Source organism: Natrix helvetica (genome assembly GCF_964273705.1).
Source record: "Natrix helvetica genome assembly, chromosome: 3".
NCBI classification, from domain to species: Eukaryota; Metazoa; Chordata; class Lepidosauria; order Squamata; family Natricidae; genus Natrix; species Natrix helvetica.
The window spans coordinates 101,591,834-101,613,648 of record NC_138549.1 but is presented as its reverse complement, the minus strand read 5'-3'; the positions used below and the strand labels follow the sequence as shown (position 1 = coordinate 101,613,648).

The 21,815-nt window shown below is 36.5% G+C and overlaps 1 protein-coding gene across 1 annotated transcript; it reads right to left on the bottom strand.

Moving 5' to 3' along the window:
• Positions 1-4,064: 4,064 nt before the first annotated feature.
• DEPDC1 (DEP domain containing 1) lies at positions 4,065-17,870 on the bottom strand. The gene is made up of 12 exons (XM_081949026.1): positions 17,705-17,870; positions 16,750-17,015; positions 16,153-16,303; positions 15,113-15,222; positions 14,011-14,141; positions 13,431-13,478; positions 12,487-12,627; positions 11,249-12,109; positions 10,426-10,598; positions 8,969-9,145; positions 7,428-7,613; positions 4,065-5,225 (listed from the first exon to the last, which is right to left on the bottom strand). Exons 1-12 carry the CDS (start codon positions 17,750-17,752, stop codon positions 5,085-5,087), a joined length of 2,433 nt encoding a protein of 810 aa, XP_081805152.1. The 5' UTR covers positions 17,753-17,870; the 3' UTR covers positions 4,065-5,084.
• Between the last annotated feature and the right edge of the window lie 3,945 nt (positions 17,871-21,815).

The window sequence follows — 21,815 nt, the reverse complement described above, 5'->3', positions numbered from 1 at the left end:
CAGCTATGCTTGCCTAGTGAAGCTCTGGATATATATAATTTTGAATAGCAACAGTTCTCCATAAGTCAGACAACCTGAAAGATTAATAAATGAAATGTGGTATGCATCTTGGCTCTTCAAAGGAGAAAAATAAATTATTACATCTAAGAACAACCAAAGTATGACTTTATTATTAAATGGAAGTTTAATTCAATAGAGTTTTATACAATAAGTTCATTTTCGATAGTTAAAAGTACAGAAATAACTGCTTCTAAATGTTCAGTTTTCTCACCATCAATAGGATTTTTACTTGTTTTCTTCCATAAAGTCCCTCACATTTTAGCACAATGTTTGACAGATTGTCCCTCCTGCTTTTAGAAATAGGCTATCTAGTATCAGGACTACACTTATTTGGTCAACATTAAATTTCTATTCATAGAAAATCCTAGATGATACTTACCGACTGGACATTTTTTCCTCAGGAAAGAATAGAGATTTTCCTGAGCCAAAGACGGAGCACCGAAGTAAGAGATTTGTGCTGGATATTTATATGAACATTGTCTTACTGATGGAAGCAATTACCTAAGGAAACTTATGAGCCAATCAGCTTGGCCCAAGAAACAGAAGCATCTTTCAGGGCTCAAATTCTGCTGGAGATTTTGTCCTGCTGTGGTTTGCATATTTTCCAGGGACCTAAATCCCCATAGCAGAAATGGATTAGGAAGAAACAACAAGAGGAAACAAAGAAAGCTATAGTCACACAGTCTGTAACATGCTCTTCTTGGCACCAGCACTTTGCCCTATTTCCAAACTTCCAGCTTAGAGACACTGGCATACTGCTAACTCCAATTTTAAGGGAAAAAAAGTAGTCTTCCAATGCACCACAGATTCAGTGGTTACCCTATTCAGTAGGAGGTCTCAGATAAGCATAACAAACCAAAGATTACAGCAGTGAATACAGAATTACTTTGAGTCAGGTAACCTGTACAGACTTTTCAATATATTTTAAAAGAGCAACCCTCCACTCATCCTCATCATCCTCATCTATTAAGGGCACAGCACAAAAATATGACCTGCCAACATACCTTTTGTTGTTCCCTGAACTTCTTGCCAACATACCTTTTGTTGTTCCCTGAACCTCTACGCCGCCCCGAGTCCTGTGTGGAGAGGGAGCGGCTAATAAATTTAAATTTTTTATTATTATTATTATTATTATTATTATTATTATTATTATTATTATTATTATTATTATTATTATTATTATTGTTGTTGTTGTTGTTGTTGTTTTTATATTAAAAGAATGCACAATGGATAAAGGAAAAATGAGTTAAGGTTAAATGAAATGGGGGGTATTATGATATATAAACACACAAAGTTATGACTGGAAATTATAGAGGAAGTGAATAAATTAGAATTGATAATCCCCTTCTTTATTTCAATTTTACTTTTAATTCTCCATCAGAGCAAACCATTTGAGGCCCGGAATACTAAATTAATTGTTATTGTACATATGGCAATGAAACATCTCTATTGGATGACTTGTATATTAACTTCTTTGTTGTCTGGGTAACAGCAGTCCAGTTTCTGTTGGAAGGGGAATATTTTTGGTTTGGCTAGAATACTGATTCTCCACAAAGGAAACCCAGATTGTATCAGAAAGACATAATTTAGAAACCAATGGGCTAGAAGGCTGGATCAATGTTAGTTAGTAGAAGAAACATGAAGAGCCTAAAAAAAGGAAAAGGCAGATAGAAACTTAAAGGAAAAAACTAAGAGCAAAAAAGAATATCATATTAAAAAAGAGGTTCAAAGAAATTTCAAAGAACAGCAAAGGCAAATACAAATTGAGTAAGAAATTATGAAAGATGAGAAGAATGTTGGCAAGGCCATTCAAGACCTTGGCTACCCAAAGAGAATGAGAGTGAGGGCATATCCAAACAACTGATTTGACATGCTGTAATTTTTGGAGTATATGACTCATCGGAGTATAAAATGCACCAAGATTTTGAAGAGGCAAATTAAAAAAAAAGTTTTTGCACTTTGCAGACCTCCCAAAAATGGCCAGTTTTTCATGAAAACGGGCCCGTTTTTTTTGTCAAAAAAAGGGCATGCATAGCCTTTAGGCTTGTAGAGTGCTCCTGCCACCCCCAAAAACGAGCAACAAAAACGGGCCTATTTTTCACCAAAAAAGGGCATGCATAGCCTTTAGAAGGCTTATAGAGTGCTCCTGGGGCTGGGAGGGGGGGGGGAAGATGAGCAAAAAATGGCCACTGTTCATTCATTCCCCCCCCCCCAGCTCTCAGGAACACTCTAGAAGCCTCCTAAAGGCTCTGCATGGGCATTTTTGCAAAGGAGGTAGGGTTTCAGGCGGCCAAAAATGCTGTATCCAGTGTAAAAGATGCACCCAGATTTTCACCCTTTTTTGAGGGAAAAAGGTGCGTCTTATACTTCGAAAAATGCGGTATATTTTTCCAGGTCTGGAGGCAAAGATTTCTGACGTAATATGCTCTGTTGCTGCAGAGTGCCAAACCTAAAAATATAGCCATTTAACAGTGAAGACACAGAAAAATCTGCTTTTGCTAAGGACAAGATTCCAATCTTTAGTATCAAAAAAGCAGGAAGAAACAGAGACGTGTTTTGCTATCATGAATTGCCTAAAGTTGCTTCCTTTGAAAGTAAGGTAGTTGCTGGTATTGTTTTAAAAATTTGTCTTCTAATAATGTAATTTGATCCCCTGAATTCTTATTCCTTCAATTGACTTTTCTGTCCAGAACTTAAGGAGGGAAGCCTGACAATAGGTACCGCAAAAGGCATTAGAGGCCATTGCTTGGGCTTTAGTGTATGCAGATCTTTGTTTAGCAACCACAAATAGTTCCAGCAAAATGGTCACTGAGTAAACCACGAGGGAGTGACATCCTGCACATTGCTAGTTGCAGCTGTTTCTCTTAAAAGTTCTCTCATGCAGAAACACCAGTGTTACACTCCAGCATGTTATTGTCATGCCCGGAATTGTGGGTATAACTCTGCACATTGGTCAGAAAATGCTTTTTTCTTATTACCATTTACTAGTTGTATTTGCAAATGGTCACTTAACAAGACAGTTGCTAAAAACTACCTGTACACAGGTTTCAGAGAGGCAGGCTGCTTTATTAATCTGTTTTAATAATCTGGGTTCTGCAGCTAGTGTCATGTCAATTCAGCAACACAAACCACAATAGTTATGGAAAATCAGTGGTAATAGAGAAAACTGCATATGTACACAAGCACTGCCATCAGTCAGGAGGACAGATCCAGCTCAACTACATCCCTGCTACAATTGCTGCTGAAGCTACACAAATGTTACACAGGATGGCTTTGAGAAAAATGAAAAATGCTATGTCAGCATCAAGTCAAAAAGTTATCAGCTGGCTTTGGCTAGGATATGGAAGGCTGACTTACGAATGCATGTTCTTAAAGATGTTATTGAATCACTTTTCAACTAAAATTAGGGGACCTATGAATATATCTACAGTTAGCATTTGAATAAAAATCTGATGTGAATATGGGCTTAAATAAGTCAAAAGAACAAAAACATTTAGTTTTCTTCTTGCTACTGCAGCATGACTTAAAATCAACAAAATCTTAGGCACAAATGGCAAAGATAAATGCATATATATATTGCTTTGACTAGCCAGGCAGTAAGTTACAGGCATCAGGTTTTATTTAGTCTATAAAGATATAATTCATATTTAAATCATTTAAATGTAATTTGATTTATATGACATTTATTAATTTATATGACTATTATATAAAATTCAGCAACAATTCAGTTACTTAACCAATATCTGCTAAGTGTTTCTATTTATTTAGCCTGTTCAACTAACATTGATAATGGTTAAAACATTTTAATTTGCTAATTAAAATGCGCTGGCTGCATCCTGAATTTTATTCTGATGCGTCTGCTTTTGTCTTTTTAATTTACATTTGTATTAACTACTTTTTGTAAACAGTTTTAAATGTTGATTTTTATAATATGCATTCAGATCCATCTGCTGTGAGACAGGCAGCCATTAAAAATTAATAAAATAAGAAAAAAAATTTCCCCATTACACAAGCTCCTTTTTTATTCTCATAGTTAGATAACAGAATATAACATTTCTGCTCCTTTCAGAAGACTCAAGGTTTACTGGAAAAGCTTGTTTACATTAGAAATGGTTCACATAGTGGAACATAGAAAGGGAATGAAACGATGTCCTTTAAATTCTTCCATTTAAAGTTCAGGTCTGCCTATGTACAGTAATGTGTTTTCTAAAACATTTTTTATACACATAACTGAGTTATCAGCATTTAGATAGGTTTCATTAAACAATCTCTTCAGCGATTCTTAACAATCTGATATTTGCAAATATATATCATAAATAGAAAATACTTAGAAGGAAAACACAAACAAGAGTAAGATGGGGAAAATAGTCTGAGCAATCTAATTCTACTAAAGCAACATAAAAAAATGAACCACAACGAACTTAAGCATAACAAAGATGTGACCACATATAGATAATAGAGAACCATTAATTACCATTTCACACTATTACAATGAATGATTGCTTTATGGTTGTATAAGCAATATTGTTCACTTTTTCTAACCAAGAGTTCAATTTTTACAATAAAAGTGAGGCAGGCAATCTTTACCTGATTCCCATGCTCCATGCTCACTGTTCTTAGCTGTGTTATTTAACTCAGCATTAACACATACAATATATAAATAAGATTACATACTGAAGATCAACATTAACACAGTATTGTGGTACTCAGAACACAGTATGCTTCTTTTAAAAACAGTGCAAAGAGTTATAACACATGTTGTTTGTATTTATAATTGTTACTACTATATTTGTTTGCTATTGATATATTTAATATGTTCTTCATCTGTATATCATTAAGCATGAAAAAAATGGAACTATTTACAATTTTGGAATTATTTTGTAAACAATGGCATTTAAAAAATACACTTCAGGCTTCATGAAGAAATTTTCATAAAATGCATCCTTGCATGAATGTGCTCACTGAAAGCTTTCTAATGTTCACTTTCAAAAAGTTTCTTTATAAATATATAACTGAGGTACAGATTAACTTTTCATGCTAACAAGTTTGGACTTTCGCAAGCTAAGCATTGGCTGTTTAATTGTAGGCTTGTGATCAAACAAGATGGCTTCACTTTCTGAAGTTGGAAATCTGCTCCGATAAATCTCTGGATATTCCTTCTGGAACTGTAAATTAAAACAGTAAATCATCAATATATGTATATATTTTCCAAAAGCCGGGTTACCACATGCACTTTACAATGTTTTTAGCCAAATTAACTAACAATTCTTGCAAATATTTTTCTTAAGTCACAAGTACCCTTAAATATACAATGTAAACTTATACATGTAAATTCCTACTTCTGGTCATGCATTTACATAAAAAAATCACATTGCAGGAAATGTCTGATATTCTATGGGCCTACAACCTGTTTCAAAGGTTAAAGAATAACTTATTTAAAAGTTCATTGTTTATATATAACTCCCAGCCCCTAACTTTTTGTGTCAAAACAAAGATAGATTTTATAAAAGATTTGAGCAGTGATTCGCAGTAGTTTTCTAGTTGAGAAACTAAACACAGCTAGAAAACTGGAATCAGAAAATTGTTGGGTCTTTTCTCAGCAACCAATAAATTCTTATTCAAGCAACTCTAAATTTAAAAGTAGTCAAAGATCAGAAAGCGATGGTGTATGTGTATGTATGCGCACATATGTTGTGTGTTCTGCCAGAATTTGGAACAGAAACAATGGCTGCTTGTGATCTCTCTATCATATCCAATAAGGGATACATTTTGTTCACTTATGTATCTTTACACTTAAAATTGCATAACAGCAGATGCATTTCATGATTGTGAGTACCAACATTTTCATATGAGAATCAGGACTCGTTGTTCCTCTTAAATGGAATGTGTACATATCTAAAGCTGCCCTTTAGATATACTGGAGTGAAATTCCTAGCAAGTATCTCCAACAGTCATACTAATTCGGAATCTTGTGAATTGTAATCCAATACATTTAGAAGACATGCTGCTGCTATAACAGATGTCAACTTTAAAGTCTAGCTATGTTATAAAATACTGTCATGGACTTTTAAAGAAAATAATTTCAAGTTTTTTCAACTTTTTTTTCAAGTGTTTTCAATCTTCACAAAGAACGTAAGAGGAAAAAATAAAGAACAGTAACTTCAATGCAATGGCTTAAACTTGGTAATTTAAAGCCAGACTTCAGTCATGAGACTTGGTTAATACATTCTAGGACAAGTATAATTCTATAAAGTAATTTGTTCAGAAAAAAAATCCCTCCGTATTAAGCTCTGCCATAGATGTTCTACTTTGCCACAAAGCAGATTACAATAAACTGTATCAGGTGAGCTTGAATAAATCAAGTAAATATTTAGAAAACAATTGTTTAGTATCATATGCAAGTTTTCGTAATATATTCATCTTAATTAATAATGTCGGAGATGATGGTAAGTGCAAAACACAATGTAACAATCCAATACACACACTGGATTAAGGAAATATGTAATCCTGAAAGTAAAGAACATTTCTCCAATCTCTAGTGGTAATCTCTAATTTTTCTAATCTCTAATTTGCTTTTAAGAGTAATAATAGGCAACCTGTGGCACTTCAAGTAACTGCTCAATTATAAATCATCCTTGAGGAAGCATTGCCTGTGGTAAGATATCTGAAATGCCAAGGATTGTCTGTTCCTAATGTAACGCACAATGTGGCAGCAAAACTAGTTTTCAAAATGCTTTGCCATTTAGTCTGACCCTATGTGTTGTTTTCCAGATTGCAGCTCTGGAAATGAGGATGTTGTGTTTAGCCATTATGGGTTTTAACACAACTGTTCGGGCTGGGGATAGGAACTGTCATTCTGCCATTCTAGAAAATCCCTCCATGTTGTCCTCATCCAAGGATATAAAAAGACAGCACTAATAATTATTTCATCATCGTAAAATGTGCTGCTATCACTTCATATCTTTAACAGAGATACAAGCCTGATCCAGTATAATAGCTTGTTAAAGGTTCTAGTTGATAGTGGAAATCCTTCAATCTGATATAATGACAAATCTAAAGCAACGGTTTAGGTCAAAGTTGTTATTCTTGACAAAAGTTAAAGATTCTTAAGACACCACTTTTGCTATTGCAGTCTAAGTCCTCTCTGCACCACAACAGTTAGAGTGGTGATATAAAATGGGACTGTAGAAAGCTTTCAAAAATAATCTAGCTAAAGGGATGCAGCCCCATATTTTCCACAGAACACATTTATTTTCAGAAAAAATAGTTTTGTTATCAAGATCTATCAAAAATAAATCAATCTCCCAAAATTACTTGAGGCTTTCTTGCCAAGTAATGATGTCTAAACAGTTCACCAATCTCATTACCTGTTTAAGTTTTTTCTTCTTCTCTTTCAGAGATAATTTTCTATCCTTAATAATATTTTCCAAAAGTTCAGCTACTGCTGCCTGAGAAACAGAAATCTTCTGTTCTTCAAATTCCTGAGATGTAATCCTCGTGCAATAGGAATAACTTGGAAATATGGTGCTCAGTTCTTCTTCGAGACATTCCATCTGCAAGCACGCAAAAGCAAACAAAAAGAACTAGGATAGACATTTTAACAAATGGATGGCACCACCAATTCTGGCTAAGAGCAGAAGCTTCAATTCTGAAGCACCAATCTGAGATCTAAAACTGGCCAGTGAGAAGATCTCTGATAAGCCAGAATTCTCTCACACAATTTAATATAAGATTAAAATGAACATGCTTATAGCAAATGAAACATCTCAGGAGAATACGATAACTAAGAAAATGATATGAAATCCATAACTAGAAGAATTTTATTTTGATATAGGAACCTGTAGTTGCAATTCTTAGCCTTCAATTCATTAGTATGCAAAAATGCAACTTCGTTAAATTCCCCTGATGACATTAAAAAAAACCTGGAAAGTCAATATCAACTGGACTGTCAAAAAACACTTCAGATGACTTCATTCCAATGTCTAAATAAGTTCTAAGGCTTACACTTAATGATGTCTAATACACACTAGATCACACTTCACAAGTAAGGTTCTTTAAACTTTGATTGCTGCATATTTTTAAAGGGAAAAAACCTAAAACTTAAGATATTATCTGAAGCATATTCTTATATATACAGATGTCACTGCAGCTTCAGAGAAGTAAATTTTCAAAAACTCCTCTGCTTTTGAGATAGCATCTAAACAATTCAATGGACCTAATTATGAGTTACTGAACTGCGGTGTGCATCTGAGTGTAGCTTGGTTAAAATTACAGAAAATTAAAAACCTTGGTACTGATTCTGCTCATAACCAATTAAGACTCCAAATTTATTGAAAATCAAACTGAATGATGAATGTTATTTCCACAAAACCTTCACTAGGAACTAACATAAGTGAACTCTAGCAATCTATAGTATTACTATACATTTAATAATGGTTTATATACTCACATAAAACATTTTTTTCAATTCCTGTTAAGTGAGGATAGTGTCTTATGGTTTATTTGAATCTTGGTGGTCAGGATGCAAATTACTGCAATTATTATTATTTTTCTTAAAATTGTTCAAAAGTTCAAGATAGTAATGAACAGAAGTTTAGTCTTCATGTATTACATTGCAAACTGGCTATGGAAAATAATAGAAATGCCACACCATATAAATCATATCTGGTGGGCATACAATAATCTATTCAGAACAAAGCTTCAATATGGAGAAATATATACCGCTAAAATGGACTATAAAATGTCAGTTTTTAATGCAAAGCATGTTATTTAAATTTGAAAAGTAACAGTAATGGTCAGATAAGTGTGAAGAAACAATTCCAAGATGCTTTAACATGGCTGTTAAAGCAAATCATTTATGTAAATCTAATTCAAAAGAAGATAAATGTAATTTAACTGTTTTCCTCACCTGAGTAGTTTTTAATGTTTCAATGTGATCTTGAACTGCAACTTGTAAATGTATAGGGATTTCTAAAATTTCCTGTTGGTGATCCATTAGAAAGGAAACTAATCTTATGGCAAGCCACTCATCTAGATCCACTTCTTCCTCACAGCACAGTATACAACGAGAAAATGTCTGTATCATCTGGAAGCATTTAAACGTGCAGTTATAAAACATCAAATATTAAAGTAACTTTTTTCTAGAGAACGTTTTCAACAGTTTGGAAGCTGAAGACCATATCTGATTTTTAGTATGCCAAAAAAAAAAAAGCAAATAGGAGGACAGAATAGGGCAACACGAGTTAATAAATTATGTTCAATATTGTTTACTTAATTAATCCCCATATGTTTAATATCTCTTTCCATTATACATATACATTAGATGGCAAACTTGGAAGTGTCTCTAAAACTTCATTCAAGTATTGGGGGGGAGGGGCGCTGCATCACATCCAACTTTGCATTTTTAGTGCTTATTAGGATATTACAAACAACAAGGAACAAGACACTGAGCTTGTCGATCAGAATGGTCGGCAGTTTGAATCCCTAGCGCTGCGTAATGGAGTGAGCTCCTGTTATTTGTTCCAGCTTCTGCCAACCTAGCTGATTGAAAGAATGTAAAAAATGCAAGTATTAAAATAGGGACCATTTTGGTGGGAAAATAACAGCATTACATGCGCCTTCAGCGCCACATGACCACAGACGTCTTTGGACAGAGCTGACTCTTTGGCTTTGAAATGGAGATGAGCACTGCCCCCTAGAGTCGGGAACGACTAGCACATATGTGCTAGGGAACCTTTACCTAATAAACAGACTGGGGGAGGACAGGTGAAATAATTCCTCTCTCTTCTGAAAGTGAACTGTGGCTAAAGGAAATCTCACTTCTTTGGATCATTACCTATTATACATATTTATTTATTAAATTTATATGCTTGCCCATCTCACTCGGCAAATCATTCTGTCGCTTAACTCTGCACTCTCCAAAGTGTTCTGCCCTCAACGAAGAAATAGTTTATCTATGAATCTTTTTATTACAAGCTATAAAGGCACCAACTTAGATTGATTCAAAACAGATTCTGAGCATGGAAGATTGCATCATGACAACTAATCACGATGGCTACCTTCAATCTTCAGAATCAGAGCCAGCTGCTGGAGGAGAATAGTAAGAGAAGCCTTCTGCTGCTGCATCTTCTTTCAGGCCTCCTAAAGCCACTTTTGAAATGAGAAAGCCAAGCAAGGTAGGACAACAGAACTTATTTTTGTTGCCTTAAATTTAACAATTAAATGCTTGGGCCCTTCCTTGCTAGTCTATAGAAGGTCATCAAAATGTTGATCAGGCATGCAAGACAAGGCAGGAAGGCTTGAATACATTTGTCAACGAGGCAACTAGAATACCTGCTTAAAAACCATTATGGGAAATAATCATACCAAAGATCTGGTGCCTACTGAATCATGAAGTCGTGGCATATCAACATTTTCACTCATCCGAGAGATCATGCGCATCAAAAGTTGGAGTTTTCTCCGATTTGGTGGTGGAAGCAATAGGCAGCAAATTTGCAAAGCTTCAATTGCAACTCTTTCTGAATGAGGTTGCAACAAATCTAGAAAATTATTAAATCAGAGAGACATTATTTTTACAACTTTCCTGGAAATATTCACTTTTGTATCATTAATGCCATTACAGTCTGATTAATGTGCATGTTATTATTTATTTGTTGATAATCTAAACTTTTCTCTAGAAGCACAAGATAACTCATATGGGGAATCTGAATTTAATCCCCACATTAATTCTGTGAGGTAAATTGGGTTGAGAAAACTAGTAGCCCAAAATTATCTTCCTGGCTGCGCAGGAATTGAAGTTAGGTCTCCATAGGTCCAACACTTTAACCACTACTGCACACAGCCCCTCCTATTGTCTTCCATCTATTTAGTTGCTAAATGATTAGGCATTTAAAATCACAATGCAAAAGATTCAAGTTACTTAATATAATTTGAGTCATAGAAATTCCAGCATGGGCAAAAGAACATACATTTTCCATTCACATGCGTTCTAGAAAATACTGATGCTTGCAGAACAGATAGTATTAGCTTAAAAATTATTTAACTTCACAGGTGAATGAATTTCTTAACAAATTTTGTTGAAACAGTCACTTAAAATATTGGGATTGGCAATCACCTCCATTTAAAAAAAGCACATAAGCAAGCTAGTTAGTACAAATGCATACAGACATGCTCCACAAAGCAATCTTACGTGATCTGCCAGTCAGCATAAAGAAGCTGGGAGGAAACATGTATTCTGAAAGCTGTGTTGCACTTTTGTGGAATCTTTTATTGATGGCCATATCAGAACCCACATATTTACTTCCTGTTTTAAGAGCCAGTCGGCTAGTGCTTTGAGTTTTGAGACCAAGATTTACTGGATGTGGTTTTACTGTGATTTCTGCAACTGGAGCGTGTATGCCACACCAACTGGAGGTTTTAATTCTACATAGACTCTGAGACCGGCAAAGTTGTTTTGATTCCGGGTTACCACTAGATTTTTCTTGGTCAGAAACACTTGATTCAGGAACTTCCTTGAAGCCATGAGTCTGTTTTTCACTAATGTTATCCAAACATAGATCCAATGACGAGACTGGTTTATTCTCAGAGTGCAACAGTGTGTTCTCATTACTTGTCAATGGCACAACAGGAATTCCAGATTGAGAAAATTGTTTAAATTCATCCTTACTACAATTGCTTGAGGTTGTCTCTGCAATTCCCTCCAAAGAGTGACATCTTGCCTTAAGCCTCAGAGGCAGAGCTTGTTTATTTTTCAGTTGTGAAAGATTCTGACAACTGCCACCATTTTGTACATGAATAGTACTACCTTTACAAGTCATGTTACGATGCTGAAAATTCAAACTGCATCCTATTTCATTTGTAAGCCTTTTAGAACCATTATCAGAAGTCTCAGATTCATCTTCTTTGTCAGTGTCACGCGGAAGCAAACTTAGCAGAAGACATTCGGTTGACTTGAACGAGTTGAAATGACAAGGTTTTGAACATACCAAATCGTTCTGGATACCAACATTTCCACTGGATCTGTTTGGGATTGTGATGTAGCCACACAAAACTATCAGAAAATGAAATATAAATTCAAATGCAGGCAATTTAGAAGCACAAGCAACATAATCAGAAAAATTAAAATAGAGATTAATGTTTAAAAGTTAGTGGTGCTGGAAGACTGTATGTTCAGTCAGAAGGTATTCAGAAACACACATGCAAAGGATAGCTCACATATGCAAGTACACATAACAAATCATATTATGATTAGCAGTCTGCACAAAAGCTAAGTTTATATTATATGTAGTAATTACAATCTATACTTGAAAACTTATTCTGTGAAACTAGACATACTTCTTTCCAAAACTATTATACGGTTGTGGCATCTTAGATCTTCTCAACTATATACCAGGATTCTATACCACCCTGATATGAATGGGTACATACCTAAGATCTTCACAAATAATTCATAATACTGAAAAGTAAGCAAAGGTTCAGACAGACTAAGAAAATAATCAGCAACTGTTTTGAATACATCTCGCTCAAAACCCATGTATGTTGGCTGACTCGGGTCATTACATCTAGGCCCTGAAATGCAAGAGGAAAGAAATCTCAATACTGATCTCCATGATATTTCAAGTCCTAGGAATAGCAGAGCCCTGCTTTTTAAACATCCTACATTAACAATTCATCAGATGAAATATTTATGAAACTAAATTGGATACTATTGAATACAAGATCTTATCTATGTATACATGATATAGCAAAATTACTAAAACCTGTTTCTTATAATGAACCTGTTATAAAGAACAGGTTCACTGAAACATGCATCATTTCCGATGCACGTTTTTCATTATTCTATACATTATATTCTTTTTATTGGCACTTTATTTCACATTCATCTTCTAAATTCAGATAATGTAGCATTTAGAGCAAAATAATTTAATAGAATCTACAAATATAGTCAGGTCAGATGAGGAGACCTCAATTCATTGGTAGCTTCACATTGTAACGAACAAGGACATGCATTCAATTTCACAGCTACTAAAATTGCTGACCGAGCAGGTACAAAGATACCCAGGGAAAGGATTGAAGCCTGGGAAATGGGCCCTGGTTTACCACTAGCTTATCAGGTACTTAGGAGTCAAGGACTTGGCAGCACAAGGAAACAACAGCCAATGACTTAATAATCAGCCCTTAACATCCCAATCAACACCTAAAAACCCCACATACAACTAGGCATCACGTAAGTATTACACATACAATAGCCCAAAAGCTCTGAAGACTAAAGCTTCAGTCCCAGTGACCAATCCAGATTGGATCCTGCTACAAGTATAGCGTTCACATTCCTTCTTTTTGCATTGTGTTTTCCTTATATACTTCTAACTTACAGTTTGCCAAACACTTCATAGCTGACAATACCCAGTGAGGGAAGTCTTCTGCAAGAAAAAGGGAGAAAAAAGATTTACCAGCTTTTATATCCAAACTACTGAAACATGTTTGTTAATTTGTATTTCATCACTCTTTCAAGGACTACAACAGCACATATAGAAAAAGACTTAAAAAGCATGTCACTTTAAACTTCATATTTACTACACCACAATTCACTCATGGCTACTCTTTTTGTGACTGAATGGGAATCTGAATTTAACTTACCCAGTCCCAACACTGATTTTTAATGATATAGATATAAATAGCAAATTGAGAAGTGGAACACACTTAATAGGTCAACTTTTTAAAATTTTACTCATCATTTGAAACTGCATTTAAAATTAAAATATATATTAGACCAAAATGCTATAATCTATTTACCTAGAACAATTTATGACATAGTTTTCCTGTAAATGAATGCAGATCAAGCTTTTGTGTTTAATACAGCCGCCTACATCCCCTCATACAAAAGATATTATATCACACTTTTGTTCATGTTTAAGTTGGAAAGAACTTTAAAAATTACATTAGAGCACTTGCCTGATTTATCTTGTGGAAGAACAACTCCATGTTTAGTTGTATTAGTCATGTTATATATTATGTAACGAGGAATAATTTGTGCTGGATTCAAGATGTGTTCTAAAGATGGTATACTTAAAATAGTTTGCAAACTATGAAGAGGAAAAATGCAATCAATTCAGAAACCTAATGAAACTTTTTCAGCAATTCTCAAGGAAACAGGCTTGTAAAAATTCAATATATCTGGATTCAGGTAACCCAAAAATGGTTAAGAATTACATTTTACATAGTCAAGCCAAATTATATGCCATATATAAGATGTTGACTTAATCATGGGGTAACCAAAAGAGATAAACATTTAATACAGCAGAATTATTATCTTGTTCTTCCTTAGCTTTTATTAAAAGGACTAGTCTAAATTCTAGAAACGTGCAAAATTTATTACTCTAAATATGAAATATTCTGGGGGATAACAAATAATGCTGATCCATCTGTTTTAGACATAAGTGAATAGTTTTCTCCAAGTAAATGTTTTTGGAGAGGCAGTTGTTTGTAAATCTGAAATACTACAAACTACTTTCTATTCTGGAAGATCTAAAACTGATAATGTAGAAAGGCTGGATTGATGTGGTTTGAGAAAAAAAGGATATTCCTGTGTTGTATAGAATGTCACATTTTTTAAAAGTTTTGCACACAATTAAAAATTTCCCTGTATTACTTAAAGCATCCTAAGGATAATGAATAAGAGCATTAGTAAGATCACATAAAAAAAGACTGAAAGCTAACAAACTGCCATTTAAAGTCCAATAGCAATTTGATATCAATTCTACAACTTCCTCAATTGATAAAATGATTTCCTTTACCTCCTTATTTAAGATAAAGATAAAATCCTAAATAAAGATTTTTTATAATACAGTAGAAACGCAAGCTCTTTTTATCAGTTTGGTATGGAAGTTTTCATAATTTTGATTTTCAAAATATTGTGGGACAGCAAGTACATATAAGTTTATATCTCAAGAAATTGCCTTGAAGAGGACTGGGACACTACAATAATTGTTTTCCCAGAAATTGTTATTTTCAGTTCTAAAATTTCTTGGAGAAAATAAATACATTTGTTACTTACTGTATCATAATAATGTTTCGCCAAACTTCTTCTATATCTGCTTGAGTTATTTGTCTGCCACTTGCTACCCATTTTTTATCGTCTTCACATTTCACATTTTCTTTGTTGTTCTGAAAATACAGAATTACAGAATTGCATGTTTAGCTACCTAGTTATAACCCTTTTTTTTTCTTGTCTCAACTAATCTGGAAACTAGCAGGAAACTGCCAGCAGTCACACTGACACTTGCTTATTGACCAGATGACCTTTACAATATTTATTTCAAAACACAGCAGTAAACTTTGGAAGTAGAAACCATTACTTGCCTAGTTTTTAGCAGAAATGTACAGATAGCTCTCGATTAACTACTACAATTGAGCCCAAAATTTCCATTGCTAAGTAAGACAATTAAGTGAGTTTTGCCTCATTTTACGACTTTTCTTGCCACAGTTCTTAAGTGAATAGTTGTAGTTGTTAAGTTAGTAGTATAGCTGTTAAATGAATCTGGCTTCCCCATTGACTTTGCTTGTCAGAAGGCTGCAAATATGATTCCTGGGGCTCTGCAATTGTCATAAAAGCATGCTAAGTTGTGTGAAAAATGGTTGCAAGTCACTTTTTTCAGTGCAGTTGTAACCTCAAATGGTCACTAAATGAACTGTTGTTAGTCGAGGATTATCTGTAAAATGTAATTTATGCAAAACAAATAGAAACCTTATATGACCCTAAATGACTCAAAACTCATTCTTTGTGCACAACAGTTGGACATACTTGCAAATAAAATTGGCAAATCAAGCTCACTTTTGGTTGGCCAAAATAGAAACAAGAGCCTAATCAAGATCAATTATTACATAGACCTTTTAAAAATGATCCATACTTGTTAAGTTCAATAATAATTATTTTTTTAAAAGATTACAAGGTCTATCCAGAAGAACCTCTATGTCTTCAGGACCATCCAAACATGAGAGGAATGATACTCCATATAAAGACTTCACTGTGATAAGGTTCAGTTCCAGCTATTTAGACATTAAACATGTAAACACAATTAATCAATAATAGATTACCTGACATTCCTGAAGGTCATGTTTTTTAGGAGTTCCCTTGGAGTACTGAGCTAATTTAAATATGCTTTCTGTTTTTTTGGGTACATTATGCAGGGTTTCTTTCAATGGATATCGCCGTGGCAAAATTTTAACAGGGGAAGCTGAAGGAAACCTATAATTTGACACAGAAAATATCAATGTAGCAATTTAACTTAAGAGTTTTGTAACAAAACTCCTCAGAGAATTTGTCATTTTGCAAGCTAGATCTAATATCCCTATTTGAATATAAAAAAAATATGGAAAAGAACAAACATTTTCAATACACCAAATAAATAATTTTCATTAGAAAAATAGGCATGTCCATCACTTTTTGGTACTACAATATAGACTGTGGCATTTTACAAGATACAGCACTCTTGGTACCAACAAAGAATTTATTATATTGGGTTACTAAATTCGATCTTTTGAAACAGACTTTTTAAAATTCCATATTCTATGTATGGGTAAAATGTCCAAGTATCTCTGTTCCAGTAAGCTACAAAATAAGGAAACCAGTCAAACATTTACATTCGATATATGATTTTTTTTAGAGATTCTGTCAATAATTCTATAAATTACCTGTACAAGTTATGATTGTCATCCAGATTTTCTGAACCCCATCTTCCTTTTATGTCCTCAATCACATGATTTTTAAGAAATTTCCTTAACAGTTGAATAGTTTGCTGCCTAGTAACTTCTGGACCAAAATTAATATTATTCCTGAGTGATTCATGAAGCCAGTTGACTGCTTCAGTTGCAGTAAAACAATTTCCATATTTTCTGAAGTGTTGTCTGTGTTTCTTTTGTGGCATTTGTGCCCGAAAGTATTTAGTAACTTCATTCCACTGTAAATCAAGAGAAATGAAATTGCAAATGGAGAGGACAGAGAAATAAAGTACATACTGGTATTTATTTATATATCAAATTTATGCTAAGCCACTTTATGTTTTCAAGTTATATAGTGCAAAAAATACATTCAGTGGTCTTTATTTTGTTAATTTTTTTACAAAAGAGTTTAATATATTTGACACTTGTGCTGCAAAACTACTAATGTAGAGTAACATCTTCACTTCAGCTGTCAAACCTGATGACATCAGGCCAAGGTCCAGAGCATGAAAAGACACCTGAAGGTTCATCCACAAGACCATTTAGAGATGCTTTGAAACGCGGATTCTCAAGTAGAGCAAAAGAAACTCGGCTGAATCTGAATCTTAGATAGATATTTGACTGATCATCATCCAGTGACTCTCCTGTCACTGAGGGCAACGTGAATTAAAACATGAACAAACCACACATTCGGAGCACCTCTCCAGATTGGCCCGTGGATTAGGATTAGGATTAAGTTTGCAAACTTTCGCGGACTGCGCTCTACTACATGAAAACCCCTTAATGTTGGGCTCGCACGTAAAGACAGGCGCAGAGGCACCCAATACAACCTAGACGTTGCTTGGGGAGAAATAACTAAGGAAGGGAAGTCAATGAACTCCCATAAAAAATGGCCCTCCAGAAAGCCCCCTCCCCGCTTTTTTTTTACCAGCTTGGTGGCGCGATAAGGTCCGGGAGAAGCCACCCGATTCTCCATCGCGGCTACAACATAGCGCAGCCAACGAACACAACGGACAGCGGTAGCTGCGAAAACGTCCACGCGAGCAACCGCTGCCTAGAAGTTTGAACTGCGTCCCGCAGTTTCTGATTGGCGGAGTTGCGGGGCCGCGTGACACAGAAACCGGAAGCCAGGTGCGCGTGCTCGGAGGTATCCCGAGCCACGGGTTTTTCTCCGTGACCCGTGGAAATGGGGAGCGGTTATGAAAGCGGAGGAAAAGTGGTGGTTTCTTCACGTTCTCGCGTCCTGGGAAACGGGGTGGGAACCTGCGGCCGTTTGCTGATCAATTCTCGGCCTTTTGGCTAAGATCGAGTGTAGTGGAATCTCAGGATAGTTATAATATTCTCAGGATATAATACATTTATAATAATATAATAATCTCAGGATAGAATACATTTCCTGTATTCATAGTCATGTTTATACAAATATCCGTTATCTTATACATGCTTGACTAAATTTAATTAAATTTAAATAGTTGAAGAGCAGGGCTGAGTAGCAACTAGCCGGAGAAGAAAAGTGTTTGAAGCCTGAACTAGCCCTGCGGGATGGCTATAGACAAGACAACACAATGCAGCCAACGCTGCGTCTGTTGTGTGTATTTAGTATTTTGTGAAACTTACAACTTGAATTTTCGGAAGTTTTTCTCTTTGGATGAAAGAGGCGAATGCCCTCAAAAGTGCCCTCAAGCTAACAAAAGTGGTTCTTATTTTTGAATATAAAAAACGCTGCCAGAGCCTATCTCTCCCCCATCCCCCAACTAAGCTCCACTGTCAATAACTGTCCTTCCATCTCCCACACCATCCAATACAACTGATGAAGCCTCCAGGATAGGAAACCAAACGTCTTCCTCAAAAAAAATCAGTCCAGTTGCTTTTTCAAAAATAAAAACCACTTTTGATAGAACTATGACCTGAATGGCTGAGAATCTTCATAGAGCCTGGAAATCTGCACACCAATTGGCTAATAGGTGTGTGTGTGTGTGTGTGTGTGTGTGTGTGTGTGTGTGTAGGGGGCACTGAGAGCTGACGTTTTTGAATTTATTCAAATTTTTATATATATAAAATTTAATATACATATATATAAATATAAAAATAAAGCCATAGAGGGTCAGATGACCAGCATTAGGGTGATCCCAGAGGGCTCAAAGAGGAAAACAGTACATGGTATCAAGTGCATCTTCCCCCAAAACAGCCAGCCCTGTCTCATGCTGAACTTCCCTCTGCCTGTCAAAGCCTAGATTATAAACAGACTACATCAGTGCTTTTTAGCAGGGAACTGGCTGGCACTCTTTGGGGCACAAGGCCTGGTTTCCTTCTGTCTCATGGTAACAGACAGATTTGCCATCATGTAAGAATGAGCGCTCACATTTGGCACGACCTGTTTTTATGGAGCTATTCATTCTTGTCTGTATATACTCTGAAGGGGTGTGTTTGTGTATGCTTTGTTTCCCTTGAAAACTGCTATGGTGACTTTATAAAAACCCACAGTTGAGAATTAATTTGGCCATTTGAGTGTTGAATTAGAAAGGTTAAAAAAAACACCTTTGAAACTCTAGAATACATTTGGAAGGAAATGTATTTGTTAGGTCTATTTGTTTGTTTGTTTTGTTTGTTTTATTGGATTTATATGCTGCCCTTCTCCCAAAGGACTCAGGGTGGCGTACAACATTAAAAAACACACATCCCGAAAGTTAAAAAGAAATTAAATACATATCCAAAAAAACAAACCCAATTTACAGGACAATACATTTAAAAAATGAGATAAAATTAACAGGCCAGGCCGGCTTGCTGGAAAAGCCAAATTTTTAGGGCGTGTCGGAAGGACCGGAGGTCAGGGATTATGCGAAGTCCGGGGGCAGCTCATTCCAGAGGGAAGGCGCTCCCACAGAGAAGGCTCTCCCCCTGGGGGTCACCAGCCGACACTGTCTGGCCGACGGCACCATGAGGAGGCCAACTCTGTGGGATCGTACTGGACGGTGGGAGGCTACTGGTGGCAGTAGGTGGTCTCGCAGGTACCCTGGGCCTAAGCCATGGAGCGCTTTAAAGGTCATAATTAATACCTTGAATCGCACCCAGAAAACAACCGGCAACCAGTGCAGGCCGCCTAAAAGGAGCACCTAGGTACCCCCATGATAACCCGTGCGGCCGCATTCTGGACCAGCTGAAGCCTCCGGGTGCTCTTCAAGGGCAGCCCCATGTAGAGAGTGTTGCAGTAGTCCTGGCGAAAAAGGACGAGGGCATGAGTGACTGTGCACAGAGCATCCCGATCCAGGAAGGGGTGCAACTGATGTACCAGGCGAACCTGGTAAAAGCCCCCCCTGGTCACGCCCATCAGGTGTTCTTCTAAACTAAGCCGCATATCCAGGAGGACTCCCAGATTGCGAGCCTTCTCTGAGGGAGGTAAAATTTCTCCCCCTATCATTAATGATGGAACAAGATGCACAAATCAGGATGACGGAAACCACAGCCACTCAATCTTGGAGGAATTGAGCTTGAGCCTGTTCCTCCCCATCCAGATCCACACAGCCTCCAGGCATCGGGACATCACGTCGAGCGCATCGTTTGGGTGGTTTGGGGTAGAGATGAAAAGTTGGGTATCATCAGCATATTGATGATACCGTACCCCAAAACCACGGATGATCTCGCCCAGCAGTTTCATATATATGTTGAACAGGAGGGGTGAGAGAACCGACCCCTGGGGCACCCCACAAGTGACGCGCCTGGGGGTCGATCTCTGCCCTCCAGTCAACACAAACTGTGACCAATCTGACAGGTAGGAGGAGAACCACCGTAAAACAGTGCCCCCCACTCCCAACCCCCGAGTAGGATACCATGGTCGATGGTATCGAAAGCCGCCGAGAGGTCTAATAGGACCAGGACAGAGGAGCAGCCCCTGTCCTGGGCCCGCCAGAGATCATCGACCAACGCGACCAATGCTGTCTCCGTACTGTATCCGGGCCTGAAACCCAACTGAAACGGATCCAGGTAGACAGCTTCATCCAGGTACTGGGGAAGCTGACGTGCTACCACACTCTCGACAACCTTTGCTACAAAGCGAAGGTTGGAGACCGGACGATAGTTGGCTAAAGAAGCTGGGTCCAGGGGAAGGCTTCTTAAGGAGGGGCCTCACCACCGCCTCCTTCAAGGCGGTGGGAAAGAACCCCTCTCTCAATGAAGCGTTGGTAATCACCTGGAGCCAGCCTTGTGTCACCTCCCGGGAAGCTGAAACTAACCATGAGGGACACGGGTCCAGCACACAAGTGGCAGCACTGAGTCTCCCCATAATCCTGTCCATGCCTTCGGGGGTCACAGGGTCAAACCCATCCCAGATTGTCTCCTCAAGATTCATCCCCGTCGGCTCGCCCGAATCTACCCAGTCAGAGTCCAAGCTTTTGGACTCCTGCTTTTGTTGAAAAAATTCATAAGTATCTTCTCCAATTTTATCTTTACAGTAACAATCCTGTGATAGTGTCTGGATAAACAAAAAGTGCATATGTGGAGCAGGAGCAGGGAGATAAACACCAGCTGATTGCTATATCTTGACATGTATCCATCCAACAATATAGATTACATATTTCCAAATTGGATTGGCCAGAAAGAGAACATAATTATACACACACAATTAGAAATCCTGAAAGTAGGTGAGTGTATATTCATTTCTGACAGCAGCAAGAACTTCAGAAAAGATCACAGGATGTGCTTGGGCTTTGGAGTGGACGACTCGTTTAAGTTCTACAGTGTGATCAACTCTCTAAGTTTATAAAATATCAACTCTCTATCTCTCTCTAAGTTTATAAAATATATAAATATATAAAACAACATGTACATGTACATAACTTTGTGTACTGTATGCTATAAATGTTTAAAATATTGTTATCACAACTAGCTAAATAAAACAAAGTGTTCTTCAAGCTCTGCAATAAAGAAAAGTTTAGTATACTGTATTCTGAGCCATCCCTTAACTGGATGTTTCAATTTTTCAAATGAAAAAAACCCTTTTATTTCCCTTTTCAAGAAAAGGGAAATAAAGAATCTTTTACCTT